The 19,256-nt window shown below is 35.8% G+C and overlaps 1 protein-coding gene across 11 annotated transcripts in view; it reads right to left on the bottom strand.

The window, feature by feature from the left end:
* PRIMPOL (primase and DNA directed polymerase) overlaps positions 1-19,256 on the bottom strand; it is a 36,998-nt gene extending 17,742 nt beyond the window's left edge. Inside the window, exons 1-8 of one of the 11 annotated variants that reach the window (XM_015592863.2) lie at positions 19,132-19,256; positions 18,806-18,885; positions 16,125-16,254; positions 14,465-14,677; positions 12,203-12,300; positions 11,182-11,311; positions 5,732-5,879; positions 1,578-1,856 (exon numbers count right to left, since the gene is read on the bottom strand). In XM_015592863.2, the coding sequence (XP_015448349.1) occupies positions 1,578-1,856; positions 5,732-5,879; positions 11,182-11,311; positions 12,203-12,300; positions 14,465-14,644 (835 nt within the window). In that variant the 5' untranslated portion in view covers positions 14,645-14,677; positions 16,125-16,254; positions 18,806-18,885; positions 19,132-19,256. The other 10 variants (XM_025050008.1, XM_006916374.3, XM_015592862.2 and 7 more) reach the window with 10 other exon arrangements.

Genomic DNA, 19,256 nt, shown 5'->3' with positions numbered 1-19,256 from the left:
GATATAAGAAACACTAACCAAAAAAGATAACATAGATTAAGTTAGACCACTACAAATTAACTTTATTCATCAAAGACACCATTAAGAGAGTGAAAATGCATGCCACAAACACATACTATATGACTCTAATTATACAAAGTTCAAAAATAGGCAAATCTAATCTATGGCGTTAGAGTATAGATTAATGGTTACCTCTGGGGAGAAGGAGAGGGTAATGACTGGAAGGGGCATGGAGGTGGTTCTGGGAGCCTGGTAATCTACTTTGTTGTCCTGGGTATAGTGAAAAGAATGTGTTCATTTAGTGATAATTCACTAACCTGTGCACTCACAAATTATGCATGTTTCTGTTTGAATATTATATTTCAATAAAAAATGTTTTCTAAAAAAATTCTGGTGTGTACTATTAAATCTCTGGACTTTTCAAAGAATACCTTAGTGAAAGATTACCCTATCCTCTCTGTTACATAAATAAATCTTGGAAAACTATTGCAATATTTCTTTTAAGTATATCAGCGAAATTTCCTTGCTAGTACAGTAACCTAACTTTAAAGGCTAGAACGGTCACGAATTGGGGTATTCTGTTTAGAATCTTTAACTCGGGCAGGGGTAGAGGTAGAGTAGTGATTGGCTATTGTTGCTTTCCCTGAATCGACTTCTCACTAGGCATTTTCCCTAGTTTATTGCATGTTAGTCCAACTTGGAGAGGGCGTAACCTATATGTCTGTTCACACTCAAAGCAGTACATTGCACTTGACTATATTCCCAAATTCTGGCACTTGGTTGTTAGGGGTATGAGAAAGACGTATAATACAGCAGGGACACTTCCCTACTCTTGGCCTGGCTGGCATGATAATCTTGCCTATCATTTAAACCTACTTTTCCTCAACCTGTAGACACTGGGTTGCTCTCTGGGTTGCTCTAACAGACAATGGCAAAAATGTTGCTTGTACAGCTTTTCAAATCACAGGCTAGAACCACAATATAAAATTGAGTTTTGGTTACCAAATTGAAGCTGGGTGAATTAAGAGTCCTCATCGGCCTGCGTTGCCCAGTTCTTTGTCAGAGACCAGAAGCGAGCAGGGCAGAAGAGAGCACAGCTGAAGGAGCCACCAGTTTAATCGTAGTGGGAAAGCTGTGAAGCGGGGACCCTGCCACTACTGCAGAGCTCTTCAGTGGAAAAAAAACACCTCATTTTGCCATATTAGAGTATCATTTCTTTACTGTGTCTGTTTTTAAATTTTATTTCATCTAGTTAAACCTCTCAGCAGTGTTGGAGAATGCTGGCCCAACTGTCCTCTGTCAAGACTGTCCTGATTCAAATCCTTGGGACATTTCAGAGCAGAAGCCAGCCAGAACCCTTCCCTTTTGGACCTCAGGCCAGCCTAGTGCTTATGTCCCACAGAGACCTAAGATCTCTGAACAGAAACCAAATAGGTTTCTAGTACCTGAGCTCAATGACTTCAATGTCACTGCGGAAAAGTGGTGGTAGCAAGAATCCAAAGGTGACAAGTGGGCACTGACTAGTCTCTCACAGAAGTACACAAGGACAGTCTATGAGAGCTGTTAACATTACTTACCTAAATCTACAAACAGGTGCTTTTTTCCTATGGTATTCTTCACAACTAAAAATGAAAGATCAGGATCACTTTGCTTAGCTGATCCCAGCCTCTCCAGTTTCTTTGAATTCAAGGTCCAGCTCTCTCCTCTATCATTACCTGTGGACATTTTGCTGAAGGAAATTCCTTGTTTAACTGGTATTTCAGAAAAATGAGAAACTCTCGTCTCTGGAATCCCATCGTCACTTTCACCGGCAATTAAATGTGAAGCAGGCTGCAAAATTTTTTTCACAAAATTGCCTAAAGAAAAAAAAATATGATTTATCTAATTCTTCTTTTCCACAAACTATAAATTAAGATCTAGGCACAAGTGTACACATGAAAATTTTACACAGTGAGCTTTTTTTGCTTTCTGATTTTAAAACTGAGTTGTCACTACAAACTGTAACATGCCTCTCCTGTTACTTCCTTCCTCTTGTGCAATTCCCACTGACAGGGGAGCTTGGTGTCACTTGTAAACAAATCTTCTTAAAAGGGAAGGTTAATTTGAGAAGATGTGTCAATCTTGCTAGCATGGGCCTCAGCCTAATGCATTGCCACCAAAAAACCACAACTTCCATCAATACAAATTGAGTAAAATTTATCTTCACAATCGAGATTAAAGAATGAAAGGTTTATATGAATAAATGGTGCTGCCAAGATAATGCACAGAAACACTGAGAGAATCTCTACCATATTCTCCTCGAGTCATGATGCCAGCAAACTTCCAGGAGCTTTTTCTCTCTCCTTTATCCACCATAATATGCCCTAAGAATGCTGACATTGACAGCTATCAGTTCCAAAGCTGATGTTCCTCTCACCTTTCCCTATGGATTGTTGCCTCATAACTAAAGCTCAGAATTAAAACAGTTAAATACATTTATTTCAACATGTAAATGTATTTCGACATTTATTCTAAGAGCTCTAAATATTAGTGGTCGTATCTTTACCAAGAAAACAAAACATGACAATCTGTAACTTCTTTAAACACTCATATATTATTTATACCATAAAATCAAGCAATAATTTGGTTGTTACTTCATAACAATATTAGAGAAATATAATACCGTAAAAAAAAAAAACCTTAATCTTAAAAGCTAGTATAGTCTAGGTTTGTCACTTTATTTACCAAATAGCTTAATATCTTAAGTCATAAGATACCTATGCTCTAAATTTTAAAATCTTTCTCCAAATTAGACTTAATCACTTTCCTACTCAAAAAAACAAATCCACTCTTATAAAACACTAAACATCAAAATGAAAGCAAAAGCATTTGATCTTTGCAATGATATACAGATATGATTATTTCTGGAATGAGGAAGATAAGGTAAATACTGAGTACAAAGAAATCATGAGGATATCGAAGGACAACAAAGCAATACAAATATAAATGGATAAAGTTAATTTTCTTGGAAATGTAACATTAATCTACGTGACACAAAAAATAAGAGAACCGAAGCCATGGTTGCAGAACCAGTTGCAAAGGTAGCACTAAGGAGGCCATGTAAACCTATGACTTTTGGCAGGGAGCTAACACGGCCAGGATATGACAGGATAACTTGCATAAATACTAACACAGACTCCCCCAGCAAACTACTTTGCTTTTTACTTCCCTTCCCCAATCTTACCACCCTCATCTCATCATTAACACAGGGGCAATTTTATTGGCTCCGAATAACTCAAAAGAATGTATCAATCACAGAAATATCAGATCCTATGGCAGGCTGACAGCAGAGTATTTTAGGCAGATCAAATTTATACATTTTGCTAACATTCTATGATCTCTTAAACTAACCCTAATTCCCCTTTCTGAAAGGCTAACAACGGGAACTAGAAATGTCACCAAGAGACACACTGAAGGAGGGGAAGTGATGAGGAAAATTTGGACTACTCCACAAGTTCTGCATCTCTGGTTCTGGCAGTTCATAATTTCAGAGGAAAGAACCCTCAGAAGGCATCCCACGTATCAGGTCTGATTATGTCTTGCACTCTAGCCACACTTAGAGTCCCAGTGTGCTCCAAATTAGTCACAAACTCTTATCTCTATACCTTTGCTTATGCCATTCTGACAATAAAGCCTTCATACGATAGGATTTAAAGCCCAGATTGAATGCATTTGCTTTCAGAATACATATGTAGCAGAGAGTGCTAACTATCTGACCAATTTCTATTCTCCCCTTCTTCCTCAGCAGCAAATCAATTTTTAGCTTTGTGGTAGGAGTCAGAGAATATGAGGAGTAAATAGGAATCAAAGAAATATCTTGCTTAGGACTCTGTCTCCACACCCTAACAGTAGAGCCCACTTAATATTCAGTCATTCATTCAACAAATATTTATTAAATGCCTACTTTGTATTTATTATTGCTGCTTCTGCTACCGTTACATTATTAATATTATTGATAAAGAAATTATTATGTGATAAGCTCTGGAAATAACAATAGTGATTAAGAAAACAGTCCCTGTCCTAAAGAAAAATTAAGTAGAACAGACCGAAAAAACAAAAGGAAATTACCTCAGGAAGTGGTGAATGTCTTGACATGATAAGCACTGGGCACTCTTTGCAACCAAGAGGAAATACTAAACTAAGTCTTAGAATTTGACATAAATGGCTTCTCAGATAATGACATCTACATTGAGGCTTAATAGACCAGGTGACTTGGAGGCAAGTACCTTCAGACAGCAGCATCAAAAAGTGCCAAGGTCCAGGGACTAGAGATAATGTGGCCCCAGTGGGAGATAAGTAAACGATGGAGTGAGAAGAATCAAGTGGTCAGAGATGAAGCTAGAGCACAGTGAGCCTCACTGTGCAAACTAAGACATCTGGACTTTTTCCTAAAGGTAATGAATAATCCTTGCAGTGGTATAATCAGACTATTCTGGCTAGCTGACTAAATGAGTATATTCAGAGACATACAGAGGTCAAAGATGACACCAACATTTCTACTTCGTAATTGGGTGGATGATGATATCACCCACTGATATACATATCACAGGAGAAACAGCAAGTTTTCAGGGAAAGATGAGGAGTTTGGTCTAAAACATGAGTGTCTATGTGGGGATGTTTAATAGGCAGTTGGCTCTACGGGTCTGGTGTTGAGAACAATAATCTTGGCTGAAGATAAAGATTTCAGTCATCAACACATAGATGGTAATCGGAGCCATAACAGTGAATGACAATCAAGGTTACAGATAAAGTAAACAGGGGAACAAGGATGGATCCTACAATTACTAATACCTAAAGGATAAAAAAGACCAGAGAAAGATTGTCCAACTAAGCGAACAGAAAAAAGAGCAATAATATGGAGCCTTAGCTACACAGTACACTAAGTTCCTGACTTTCATGTCAGTCCTTTAGTGACTACATTCATGCCTTTTACCCAAGATACCCCTGAAATTGTCAGACCCTTAGTCCTGAAATGGATTACCTGTTACTTGAACTTCAATTGTTTGCTATTTGGACTAAGGAATACCTGCCCTACTCCTCCTGCTTTAATAAACACTCAGGATTTTAACTTCTATGTAGACCTTGGTTTTTGGTGTTCCCATTCTGCCTACTTGTTCCCCTTTGGACTGACTTCATTTTATAATTGGGATTCTACCTAAATTTCTAGTCCTGGAACAAATACTCTTTACGTTTTCAGGCTTACACATCTAGATTGCTTTAGAATCCTAACGTTTGGTCTGAAACAATAAACAAGCCTTCCTGGATACAGCCTGGAAACCAAGCCCCAGTCCTCATGTACAAAAAGCTAAGGCTGAAGGTCAGAAATCCAGATCTGAGGTACCACTGATAAGACTTGAATTAGGTCTCTCATGTACTAACTAAAAACTTCTGAAATGACTCCCATTGGAGCTGAAACCAGTATCAGGGCATGGGTGGCCACTTCAGTATCTATAGCAAGAGGTACAAATGCCAAGAATATCCTGAGTAGGCTAATGTGTCTAAGATGTGTCTTAAAATAGTAAGATAGGTCTAGAACTAAAAGAAATACTGAAAACGTGAAAAATCACATTTCAGTTTTTAGGATAAACAAACATAAAACCTGACAAATACTTACAAAACTGAGGAAGGAAAGAAAAATATGAGCTTTTAATATAACTCTGTAACTTTAAAAAAAAAAAAACCATATACTTGCCAACATGAATGTTATCTTTAAATGCTACATCATGGAGCTGAAATATCAAATGGCGGCTAAATTTTTCATCAGTGCTAGAATCCAGGTTGAAAACATCTTCGGCTGAACAATTAACTCTGTATAACTCTTGAAGTGCTTTACAAACATGCTAAAAACACAAGTAAAACAAAATAATTCATATTTTTAAATGTTTTAAAATTTTTCTGTGAGCAAAATTCAAATATCTTGGAACAAGTATAACTTTTTTTTTTATTTATTTACTATCAGAATATTATACAATTTTACCAAATTACTTATCTGTTGAAATATACATAAATTATGTAACAAGTTTATGTTTAAAATTCCATAAACTCTCAGGATTAAAGGCCTCTTAGAAGTTGAACAATTTACCTTACATATTAATCTCCTCTAAAATCATATAAAAATGTTTCTTTTTAAGTATCTCTTTAAGTATCATCTATGAGTTAAAAAGTCACTAATCCCATTGTTTAAAATTTTAGTTTTCAGAAAGTTCCTCAAGTATACTGAGTCCAAATCTACCTCCAAGAATACAGCCTTTGGGGCTAGATGATGCTGATATTAAAGGCGGTTATGCATTATAGGAAGGCAGCAAGCTTGGGTTAGAAGCACAAGATTTGGAGTCGGAAAGATCTAGGTTTGAGTTCTGGCTTTGCCACTTACCAACACTGTGACTTTGGTCAAGTCCAAACCTTACATTCCTCAACTGCAAAATGAGATATTGGGACCTAACTTTTGCAGTTGTTGTAGGGAGTAAGAGAGAAAACGAGAGTAAAGAGTTAGCATAGTGCTTGGCACATGTAATTGCTCAAAAGCATTAGCTGTGAAGCCATAGCACAAGTCATTTCTCTTGAAGCCTGTTTTCATATGCAAAGCAAAGTTACTAAGAACTACCATGCAGGGATATCTTAAGATTAGCAAAAATGTTTGTAAACTGCCTAGCACTTAGGTACCTAATAGTTATGCAATAAATTTTGTTAATGTTGTTTTGGTATTATTATGGTTCCCCACACACACACCGCCCCCACGATCTGATCCTCTTTTTCAGTAAATTCTCACTTTCTCAGAGAAAGTTTCCTGAATTTCTCTATCTGCATCAAATTCCCCTTATAAACTCTATTTGTAGTACTTACAGAGCTACAATCTTATGTTAATTTGTGAATTATTTTGATATCTGTTTCCTGTGTATTACAGAGGCTATTCCTATCTGTCCTCTCTTGCTTCTGTGGAAATGGAAGCCTGATCATTAGCTGGATAGGGGCCCATCCAGAATACAGACCACATTCTCCAGATGCCTTGCAGTAAGGTGTGGCCATGTGACTAAGTTCTAGACAATGGGATGTAAGCAGAAGGCAAGTAACTAGCCACTTCTAAGTTATACTCTTAATGGCAAGAGGCATGCCCCTTCCCCATTTTCTACTGACTAGAATGCAAACATAGTATAGTGATGGTGGGCCACCTTGGACAATGTAAATGGCAACATCTTAGGAATAGCAAAGCAACAAGGCTAGTCCCTAACACAATGGAGCTGGATCTAAATATTACATGAGAGAGAAATAAATTTCCACCTTGTTTAAGCCACTTTAATTTTAGGTCGTTATTATGATAGCTAATTCTATCCTTATTTATTATCCTCCATTAGACTATAAATTCTACAAAAGCAGAAATCATGTCTCTTTGGGTTAACCATTGTACTCCTAGCACCCAGGCAAAGTTACACTTAGTAGAACCTGAAAAAGTTCTCATAAGTGAATAAAGTCTAGTTTTATACTTTGGAGCTATAAAGAATAAATGTAATGACTATAGGTAATAAAAGAAATTATAATCTCCTAAAATCTTCTGCCCAAGTTAAACTTTAAAATTTTAAGTTATTTAAATATTTAATTTATAAAATCCATAAGTTAAAAATATGATTATTTGGGCAATGTTACCTGTCAACATAGTTTTATATGCTTTAGCACCAGAATTCATTCCAGTTGGTGGAAGCGGTAATTTGAAATTTGTAAGTCATTGAATCAGAGGACTTACATGTTATCATTAGTAATCATTAACCAGTTATTTATCAATCATCTGTTAATATAAGAGCTAATCTAAGTTATACCTCCTCACAGAGATTAAAAAGGAAATGTACTTACTGAATTATATACTTGTTACATACAAAGTAAGCAAATGAAATTAACGTTAATGTAATCATTTATGAAGGCTATATTAAATAAAATAATCCTAATGACTCTTCTACCAACATGGTAAACATGTTTTAAAAAATGCTGTATAATTTTAAACTCATATTTCTACAATTCTTTCCAATGTTTGCTGATGAAGATTAGTTGTTCAAGACTAATCTGGATAAGAGTGTACAAAGAATCAGAAAGAAAAAACTTTTAAACACCGACGTAATCTTTACCACACCATTGTTTGTTAATCTATGTTACAAATAGAATTTGTCGGGTACGGATTCCATTAGGGACATTTCTAGTTTCTAATACAATGTGGTACTTCTTAGTTAATGGTATCACCATATTAACGTGCCAGTGAAAATCTCTAAATCTTAATTCCTTGTTAGTTACACATTTTCCATGTAATAAATCCTACCTTAGACTGTAGAAGAGTATCATATACCAGAAAGTAAGTCAATATCCTTGAATTAAAAACATAAGGTTAAAAATTAAAATTTACCAATTATAATGAAATAAAACACTTAAATTTATTTTTAAGGGTACAATGGCTATTTTAAAAAAAAACAACTTTTTGCTATTATTATTTTGGAGGGGAAGGGAGGCTTATGTATATTTCTTCTGCTTCAAAGCCAGCAGAAAGATAACATGATTTTTTAAAAAACGGTATTTGCTTACATTTTTCAAATAAATTTAAAACAAAACATGTAAAGATCCAATATAATCGGCAGATATTCTTTACCAAAAACATTTTAATTTGGACATACTTTTAAAGTTATAAAATGAGTCATCTACAGTTAATATCTAATGGAAAAATAATTAATAAACGTCAATACCTACTCTGGGGCCAAATAACAGTTAATATAATTTTAATACAACTTAATGCATTACAATCTTAAAAGGTTTTATAAACAAACCTAATAGAGCTTAGTTACACAAACCCATACTATTCCTTTGTTAGTAACTTCCTGATTGACACTGCTAAATCAAAAACATATACTAGAACTATACTTTTCTCTTTGTTAAAAACAGTGATAATTCTATTTCTATATCAGTTTTTGCCAATAACTAGCTGCAGCACCCTAAATGAAAATTAAGTCTATGCCTTAGTCACTTCATTCATGAAAGGGGTTCCACCTCCCAATACGTGTGTGTGTGTCTGTGTGTGCGCGTGCATGTGCACGCTTCACCACCCCAATAAACAATTCTAGAACACCAGCAGGGTGTCTGAGAATTCAACTTGATTTTGACACTATCTATTCTGCGACAGAATCAGATTACATATGTAAAGGGCTCAGTCCCACGAGACCACCCTCCACCCTCTGAGGTGCCAGTCACAGGCCCAGGTTGTTACCTGTGATTCTGACCAACCAGCTACAAATTGGAGGTTCCAACAACTCCCTCCAATTCAGGATGCTAATCACAAATCCAGGTGGTCACCTGTACTGCTGACCAACTGGCTATAAGTCAGTGGTTCCCACGATCCCCTCCTAGGTTCTATTAGTCATTCACTGCATAACAATGTTTCCGTCAACTATGGACCACAAATACAAAGGTGGTCTCATAAGATTATAATGGAGCTGAAAAATTATTTTCATCTAGAGACATAACAGCCATAGCGCAATGGATTACTCATGTCTTTGTGGGGATGCTGGTGTAAACAAACCTAATGCTCTGGCAGCTGCATAAAAGTATATCACAATTACATGTAATACATAATACTTGACATAATAAATGACTATGTTACTGGTTTATTTATTTACCATACTAAACTTTCCATTGTTATTTTGGAATGTAGTCTTTCTGCTTATGAAAAAAGTTTCCTTGCAATGTATATATGCCATACTGTTGAACTGTATATTTGAAACTTACTGGATTTCATTAACTAATGCCACAATAATAAAAAAATAACAATAAATATATAAAAATAAAAAAGAAAAACAAAAAAGTTTCCTATAGAAGAGTAATACCCAGTTACATTAGCAGTAGTCTCATACATCTCTTAATTGCCTCATTTTCTCTTATGAATGATTTAATTTCATGTTGTTTTGTATAGTACCATGCTGTACAGGCTGTATTCTAGGAGCAAAAGGCTATACCATAGAGCCCAGGTGTGTACTAGGGTATACCATGTAGGTTTGTGTAAGTGTACTCTATGATGTTTGCATAACAATGAAATTGCCTATTGATGCATTTCTTGGCACATATCCCCATCATTAATCAGCGCATGCCTGTAATTTGCTAGAAAGGCTCAGAGAACTCAAGAATTCTCTGATTACTGAACTCACTAGATTACTGATTTATTATAAAATGATATAACTTAGAAATAGCCATATGGAAGAGATGCCTAGGTCAAGGTACGCTGGAAAGGGCACAAAGCTTCCATGCCTTTTTAGGCTTGCCACTTTCCCAGCACCTCCATATGTTCACCAACCCAGAAGCACTCCAAATTAAGGCCTTTGAGTTTTTAATGGAAGCCTCATTACATAGACGTAATTGATTAAATCAGTGGCCACTGGCAATTAAACTCACTTTCCAGCCTCTTTCCTCTCCCTAGAGGGTGGGGCATGAGGGGGTGGGGCACAAGGATTTGAAAGTTCCAATCCTCTAAATCACTGGCTGGTGCTCCTGGCAACCAGTTCCAAAGGCTAGGTACTTCTAAAAGTCACCCCATTCACATAACGAAAAATACCTTTGTCACTCTCAAGGTTTAGGAAATTCCAAAAGTTTGGAGAGTAGTAAGCCAAGAACTATGAATGAAGACCAAAGATACATGAGAAATATATTTTGAAAATCTAAATGATCAATTATATATTTCTTATGAATCACAATATCATACGGTACAAGATAAAATAATTTCCAAAATCCCTGCCAGCTCATTCGGATACCATTTTTATCAGTTTTCTTAAAGCTCATCTCAATACTCAATTTTTATAGTAAAAATTATTTTGCCTAATCTTTACCAGAGGCAGCTACCTGAAATGTAAATCAGACAATATATAAAAAATAGAAAATTCCCCAGTTGCCACCTTTTTCAAGCTTCTTTTTGAACTAGATATTACAAAATATGTGAACATAAGCTAAACCTTCCTCCTTTTTAGAAGTTTATACACAGAAGTAATATTAAGAAATAAAAGTCAAAAGGAAGAGTTGCAAGAAACAGGAGAAACACAGGTAGGTTAGATTCACTTAATGAATGAATGAGTGAATAAAGAGATACATACAGATCAAATAAGGAAAAACACAAGAGTAATTTACCTCAATGAGTAACGCAACCATCATTTTCCCATCAGCTTCTGGATTGGCAAGTTTGTTAAATTCCAAATCAAAATAGAGCTTGCACACGGCATTTTCAGGAATGACTTCATAACAGTGTAAGAGATTTTTTCTGAATGGAATAATTCATGATTGTTAAGTTTATATCACATACCTTTTAAATCACAGAACTTGATCTTCTATCTCAAGATACTATATTAACTGTGGTTTGATGACATAAAACTATGACATAATGAAGACATGATAAAGTGAACAGCTGCTCACCATAGGTTAATGGATCAGTGTCAAGAGTTTCCACCAAATAAGATATAGCAATCGTTTTCTGTAACTGAACAGATATGGTCAACTTCATACTGTTATTTATTCAAAAATGATTTTGATACTGTGTAACACTTCTATATTTTTGGGGGGCATCACCATGAAGCAAATTTTGTTTGAGAAAACTTTCTCAAACTGAGATGCCAGAATCACACATTCTTGGGATTCCATGAATTTTTTACGAGAATTTTTAACTTTCATATTTTCATTAGGAAAATATATTTTAAAAATTAGTTAAAAACATGCGCAGTCACCTGTCTTCAATGAGCTTTCAATACTCACATTTGCAGTTACATTCTTGCTGGCATCAAGAAGTATAATTTTAACATGGGTTAATAAGAACAGATGCTGATTTGACAAGTAAATGCTAAGTTGTACTAAGTATGGATGGCATCCTATATAAACACAAGGTTTGCAGTAATTTGAACAAGGAAAAGTGATGGGGGAATTGTATCATCATATGACAAGAACTTAAAACACATGCAATTTTTTCTCCCAACAATGGGTGAGATAATTCAATGTTGTTACGTCAAGGAAGCTCCAGAATTTAATTCTAATAGTAAAGGAGTACTGAATAACGTGACTGAGAAATATCAAAGCCAATTCAGCTTAAATTAATTTCACGAACATTAGATTAAGGAAATGAAATGTAACTTTAATGTATTGTTCTTTACAAGCTACTTACCGGGACTTATAATAAAACCAAAATTGAACATAGGTTGTTACGAGGTAAATACGCTGTCCATCGCCCACTTTGTATTCCAAAGCAAATACATGAACATCCTTTAGAAAATCAAAAATATTTAAAAATTAATGAAAATCTAAAATCAGCTATAGCTATTAAATATTCATAGAAAATGTTACTAATTTTCAAAAATCAGAATTTGAACATTTATATTATTAAAAACAAGAAAAATAATTACTAGATCTATGCCAATCAAAATCTAGTCATTTGTACTTATTTAGTCACTCAGGTAAAACATGTTCAAGGCAGAAATAATTAGAATATCTAAATTAGAAATAAAGGAGAAAAATCACTTTCAATTACTCTAGTTTGACCTATTATAATTTCATTAGCTATTTTATAAAACTTATTTTTAAAACTATCTAAACATTATTATTTGGGCTAAAATTAATAAATTCTCTAGTACAGATAAAAACAGGCAGGAACCAATTTTTAAATGGAACATTTGTAAGTTAATCTTGAAAGTTTTAAAATGTTTAACTTTAACAAGTAACTATAAATTGTCTTTTCCATGAGAAACCAATCTTTTTAAGGTTAATTGCTATGGCACTTGACATAACTGTGACTGCTGCCATAAAAAGTTTCTTTCAATAAATACACAGGTTCTTTTGTTTCCACTTAGCTAAAGGTAGCTGTTGAGCCTATAGCGGAACTAAACTTCCATTTTAATAAGTGAGAAATTATAGGAGGGCAAAGTTGCCTGACCCTACTAAAAATCTTGAGATAAATTTTATAGACTGGTGATTGGTTAAGTCCGGCAATCATATTCCTATGTATATTTTTTTAATTCAAGATCAAATGAATCTGTATTTAAATTTCTGATACCTGAATTTGGTTTATACAAAATGTGAAAGGTGTTTCTCTTATTTCCTAAACTATTCTGATGAGATCTGAGTGAGCTTATCTTCACGTAAGAGTCCTCTTCTTAAAAAACTTTAGCATGATGAGTTTTTATATAGCATCAATGATCAGAATCACAATATATTTATGCTAGATATTATGCATCTTTTCATTATATAGTTGACCCTTTAAAATTTTTTTATATTTTTCATTATAGTTGACAATATATTAGTTTCAGCTGTACAACACAGTGATTAGACATTGATACAACTTACAAAGTGATAACCCTGATAAATCCAGTAACCTTTTGACACTATGACCCTTGAATGCAGAGGTGAGGAATGCCAACCCCCAGACAGTCAAATATCCATGTATAACTTCTGACTCCCCCAAAACTTTACTAATAGCTTACTGTTGACCAGAAGTCTTACCAATAACAAACAGGCAATTAACAAACATTTTGTATATGTTAGGCATAGCCCATTTTATTGCACTTCACTTTATTGTGCTTCACAGACGTTGTATGCTTTACAAATGGAAAGCAAGACCCTCCGCCAGCAAAAAGATTACAACTATTGAGATACTTTATATGTGGTGGTCTAGATTCTAGAACCAAAACCGCAACATCTCTGAGGTATGCTTGTATTACAGACTGTATTCTTACAATAAAGTAAGCTAAAGAAAATATTTTTAAAAAATCATAAAGATGAGAAAATACATTAACAATATAAACAAAAAAAATCTGGGAATAAGTGAACCTGCACAATTCAAACCCATGTTGTAAGCGCTTCTTTGTCCTACTTGCCTAATGTGTTGGAAATTATGATAAACCCATCCTACTACTCCAAAGCACAAAAGGAGACAGTAGAAAGATAAATACATGTGTGCTTTGGCACTATGATTTAAGTTCTAGAACTTATTAACTCTAAGCTATAATATTTGAGATATTTTCACATCCTATTGTTTAAACAATTCTCCTTTCCCTAATTTCATGCTAAAAATCTCATTCATTTCCTCACTTGTTCATTTCCTCATATTTCTGAGTATTCAGTTTAACTCTTGAAAAACTCAGTCATTCTATTGTTCTTAGTCCACGAATATGGTTACTCTTCCTCTACGTATTGCTTCATTTAAACGTCATTACAAATTTTTTAGAAGCAACTGGCACTAGATATGGTACTCTTTTTCATTATTAATATAAATGGCTAATGATTCATAGGCATATTTTTCCTAAACAGTGTGATATTAAGACTGCAATTAAATTCTTTTGGTAGAGTATGTGGCCTGAAATAAAAACACACAATAGATTTTTTTAGAAATCTTAAGTTATAGCAGCTCTAAAATAAAGTAGGAGAAAATTACCTCTTTACAGTTTTTAACAAAATTAAAAGCTTCAGTTTGCCGATGAAATAGTTTCCAAACAGAGGATGGTTCTTCTGGCTTGGACAACCTGGGTCTGTACACTAAGGACAACGGTTTTCTCTCATAATGGGATGCTCGTTCTTCAATTTGCTTCAGTTTTGCTTCCCATTTTCTCTTCATTGGTTCAGAGGTATGAAGAGGCTAAATCCTACCCTGTGTTCAGAGTTTTATCAATTATTACTAAAACAAACAAACAAGAACATCACTGTTTTTGTTTAGAATATATTTTGTTTGGTAAAACTTAAAAACTCATTTCCTTCTTTTATATTTTATGTTTTATATTTATTTTAATGTGAAATGAGAACAGAGCTAGTTATCACAAACCTTTATGATGGCTCTTCCATCTATAGTGCTACAGTTTTAGACAAGTTAGTGAAGGTTCCTAAATCTTAATCAACTGCAAAATGGGAATCAATATCATCCTGAATACTTTATCTGGAGGATAAATGTGATATGATGTGAAAAAGTTTTGTAAATTACAAAGCTTCATGTAGATATCTTGTATCATTATGGTTTTTATTACCACCATTTAACTGTATCAAGTGCTATCCACCTTGCCCAGCTGGTGCTACTACCCTGGCCACCATTCTTGGGCTATTACTTGCCTAGAATTCATTTCTAGGCACTACTGTGCAGTTCTTAGCTCCTTTTTCCTCCGTTTCTGCCCATTGCTCTTACCTCCAAACATAACTGTTAGTTGGAACGATAACTCTGTGTATGAATGGTAACTATAATATTGGCTAGTTTGGGTTTGAGATGTCTATGGTAATCATAAGAATGATTTAATAAATAAATCTTAACTTATGTCTTTTAACTTAATGACTGTATTTTTGTGATAAGTCAATGTTGATGATTGTATTTTAACACTTGTTTATTAATGACATGTGTTTTTGTTTGCATACAATGCTTTCATGTTAGCCATGCCTGGGTAAGGGGACCAGGCAACAGTTTTCCAATTTGGGATTATGTTTATTTACAAAGGAAAAAGATTAGGTTTTGAGAAGGGTTTTGAAAGCTTCCATTGCAGATAATAAATGACAACAAATTCTTTGCCATTCCTTTCATCAAGAGATGCCATCTAAGCCCATTCTCATATTAACTCTGGGCTTGGCCATGTGACTGACTTTGGCCATGTCACATTAACAAATGTGAAGCAAGCAGAGGTTTAATAAGTGCTTTCGTATTGCATTTGGCTATCTTGGAGTCCTTCCCTGAGATTGTCATGCTATTGCTCTAGCTGCACAGAGGATAAAAGGCCATCTGGAGAAGTACCCCAGCTAACAGCCAGCACCAACTATCAGATTTGTGAATTAAGCCATTCTGGATCATCCAAACATCATCTGAATTCAATTCATGAGTAAACCCAAGTGAATTCAGGTGAGATCTGCCAAAGAGATGCCCAGCCAACTCACAGAACTGTAAGACAAAATTTGTTGGTTTGGTGTTTGGCCTGGTTTTTAAATAGAAATAGGTAACTGATACAGTTTCCCGCTCCACTAATATCATCTCTGTCATAATTTATGTAGAAAACAGATATATTAGTTTTTTAAGTGAAATAATAATATATACTAAAGCATCTGAGGTTAAAACTCTTATTTACCTTTGACAATGTCTTTACAGCATTTTCACTTATCAAATTGATAAATATTCTCTTGTATTTTAGCATACGACTCCTCAACAAAACAAACTCACTGGTAAATGATATTCCCTGAAGGAAAAATAGAATCATCCTAAAAGATTGAGGGTAGGAATGTCATGAGTCATGACATGGTTAGAAAAAAAAGGCATATTATCTATAGATTTCAAATCTGATTTCAAACATAACAGACCTAAGATTCTTCTCTAACCCATATGAAAATTACAAATTATAAACCAAGAAACAGAAATATAATTCTGAAGGTGTCAACATAAATTTCAAAAGACACACTTATGAAAGGAATGTAGTCTCAATGGATTGAAGATATGGGGCAATTTTTAATAAAATTTTTCAATACAAAGTGATATTGCTAGATAAATTCTGAGTGATATGGCTCCTTATTGATAAATTCTGAGTATTCGGCTCACTTTAATCTGCTTCACATAAAGATAAAAATCCCCTACATTTGGATAGCCTGAGAAATTTACCTTTCTTCTATGAAATTTATTAACTTTTAATAAAGCCCAATAATTAATAAGCACAGACTACAATCATGTGAATTGTAGCTCTAGTACTTAACCAATAACTGACTAGGAATAACCATATGGATCGGATCTTCACTTAGTGACACTGACATCAGGAAAACTTTTTAGTTTTCTAAAAATATTGGTATACCTGTGGAAGTGTGTCATACATGAAAGTCATGGAGTCCCAGTGAAAAACCAGTTGAACATTTACTGGACTGAGAAAACCATGAGTATCAACAGAAAAAGAAAAAAAAAAAAAGAGAAGTTCAATATGTCATGCCCTCAAGTGGTTTGGACAATTTGAAAATTTTAACAGCTGGGTTGAGGGTTAGAGGACGACTGAGGCTTGGACTATTCCAGCAGGAGAGTTGAGTGACAAAAGCAAAGGAAATGGAGAACAGGAATACATCTGGCATCCTGGTTTTGGACTATCGTATTTCTCATCCCTACCCTCAGGGAGTAACTGTAGTGGGAAAAGAGGCAGTAGGGGTGGAGGTGGAGAGATGCCTTACACAGCCAACCTAAGTAGCCCTGGTTTCCCTAGGTTTATGCTAGACTTGTCCAGCTATGACAGCCTGGTACCCAGAAACAGCTGGACTAGGTTAGGGGGCACTTGCTTCATGATTACAGGCTTCTCAGGTGATCTGAAGCCTACCATGCCATGGTATTCTCCAGCCCAGTTCTTCTGGGTTGGTTTGTTTTGTCTAATTGCAAGTCAATTCTTATTCCCTAACTCTAACTTCTCCCTCTGTCCTGAGAATAGATTCACCAATATTTTGTTTTCTGGCATATATGTTCTAGTTCTAGTATTTAGTAATGTTCTGGGTATTTGGCAATGTTTTCTCACTATCCCTTTTATGGCCCCCTGTAATGCATTTATACTATTTCTCCCACTGCTAACGTCTTCATAATAAAGTATGTGATTAAAATTAACTTACAGTAATAGTATATAAACTCTTTCCAGAATGACACTTTAAATTGCATAAACTGAATTTTCTTTTTTCCCATTTCAGTCACTTGGCCTGTCTATGCTTGAACAAAAGTAATTCATATTTAAATTTCTCAAAAGTCTCCTGTAAGGGATAAGAAGGCATATTGTTCTTTTCCAGTTCCCCCTTTCTACTATGCCCAAAGGATCTCCCATTCAAAAAGCCTAACTGCCAGACTAATTGCCCTTAAATCCATTTGTATAACTTTTCATAGGGACACTTATTAATGATTCGGAGCATTACCTAATTCACATTATAGTTTACTTCAAGAAGTCTACAAACTCTCTCCAGAATCTAGCCCTAAACCACTTCCCCAGTTTTTCTTGTTCAGCCTTCTCACCAAATGATAACCACCACTCCCTACACCTGGCCATTCCAAGCGCCCTCTTGCCTGCTTCTCTCACGTGGAATGCTCACTTGCTTTTCCCAATCTTTTCCTCTTCAAGGGCCAGATCAAGTTCTGCCACCTGTGAGACCCTTTGTAAAAAGAAATGGATTCAGAAGACAGTGCCTCCAGCCAACCGTCTGATATAAAGTTTCTCTAGAATAAGTAAATTAGTATAATTCATACCAAAACAGAAAACTGCTGCCATTGCTTTAACTGAAGCATCATTTTGGTAAGAAAGTTTAGCACAGGAAGGGGCTTGTGCATTACCATAGGACTTGTTCAACTATACCGGTGCCTTTATGAATAACTGCGTGCTGAACCACTGATAGGATCTGGGAGAAGGTCCTATTCTTCAGTGTTACTGCAACAACAAAACACTGCCAAACACTGGTCCTCTCTCAATCTGGGAGGCCTAAATTTTATTCCTGGGATCAGACTGTGACTCCCGTAACTCTTTTTTAACAAGAGCAAACTACTTAACCTTTTTAAACTCAGGCGGGGATTGGAATTCTCACTTCCAGGGGTTGTTGAAAGGATAAAATAAGAAAGTGTAGCGTGAAAATGTACCAGCACAAAATAAGAACCCAACAAGTGGTAGCCATATAAAGATATGTATTTGTGTACAAATTATAGCCCCTGATTTGTGCCCAAACAGGCAAAAGTGTTGGAGGTAGTCTACTTCTTAACATGGGGGGACGTAGCGGGGGACGGGTGTCCCTGACTAGTCAGAATGTTACGAACCTCTTAAAATTTGACGCAGAACTTGGTTGTCAACCGCGTTGGTAGTCCTCGGCGAAAGCAATCGTAGTTTGCATCAGGCTCTGGAAGAAGTTCGTGACCCAAAACAGGCGAGAAACCAGTAAGGGCAGTTAAGGCTTTTGGTTTAGGGTCAGGGAATTAGAAGTGACTTACGGAAAAAGGCTTCAGGTGGCCTGGGGGAAGCAGAGTTTACCGTCGCGGGTCGCCCCTCTACCTCCCGGAAGTCAGAAGAGGCGTCAGGCCCGCCCTTGACTCCCCTCTCTTTGCCCCTTGGGCCCGGCACGGCCTTCACGTCCCCGTCCGTTTACCTCCGGAAATCTGCGCGGTGAAGGGAAACGTCCGCGTCCTCAGCGGCGAGCGGGACCCAGGCCCTGGTTCCGAGGCCGGACTCCGCGTTCAAACGGCGCGCGGGGACGGGGCGGGGGCGGGGGCT

This window comes from Pteropus alecto, unplaced genomic scaffold, assembly GCF_000325575.1.
Source record: "Pteropus alecto unplaced genomic scaffold, ASM32557v1 scaffold24, whole genome shotgun sequence".
Lineage (NCBI taxonomy): Eukaryota > Metazoa > Chordata > Mammalia > Chiroptera > Pteropodidae > Pteropus > Pteropus alecto.
Note: the sequence above shows the minus strand (reverse complement) of the source record. Positions and strands in the feature narration are given on the sequence as shown.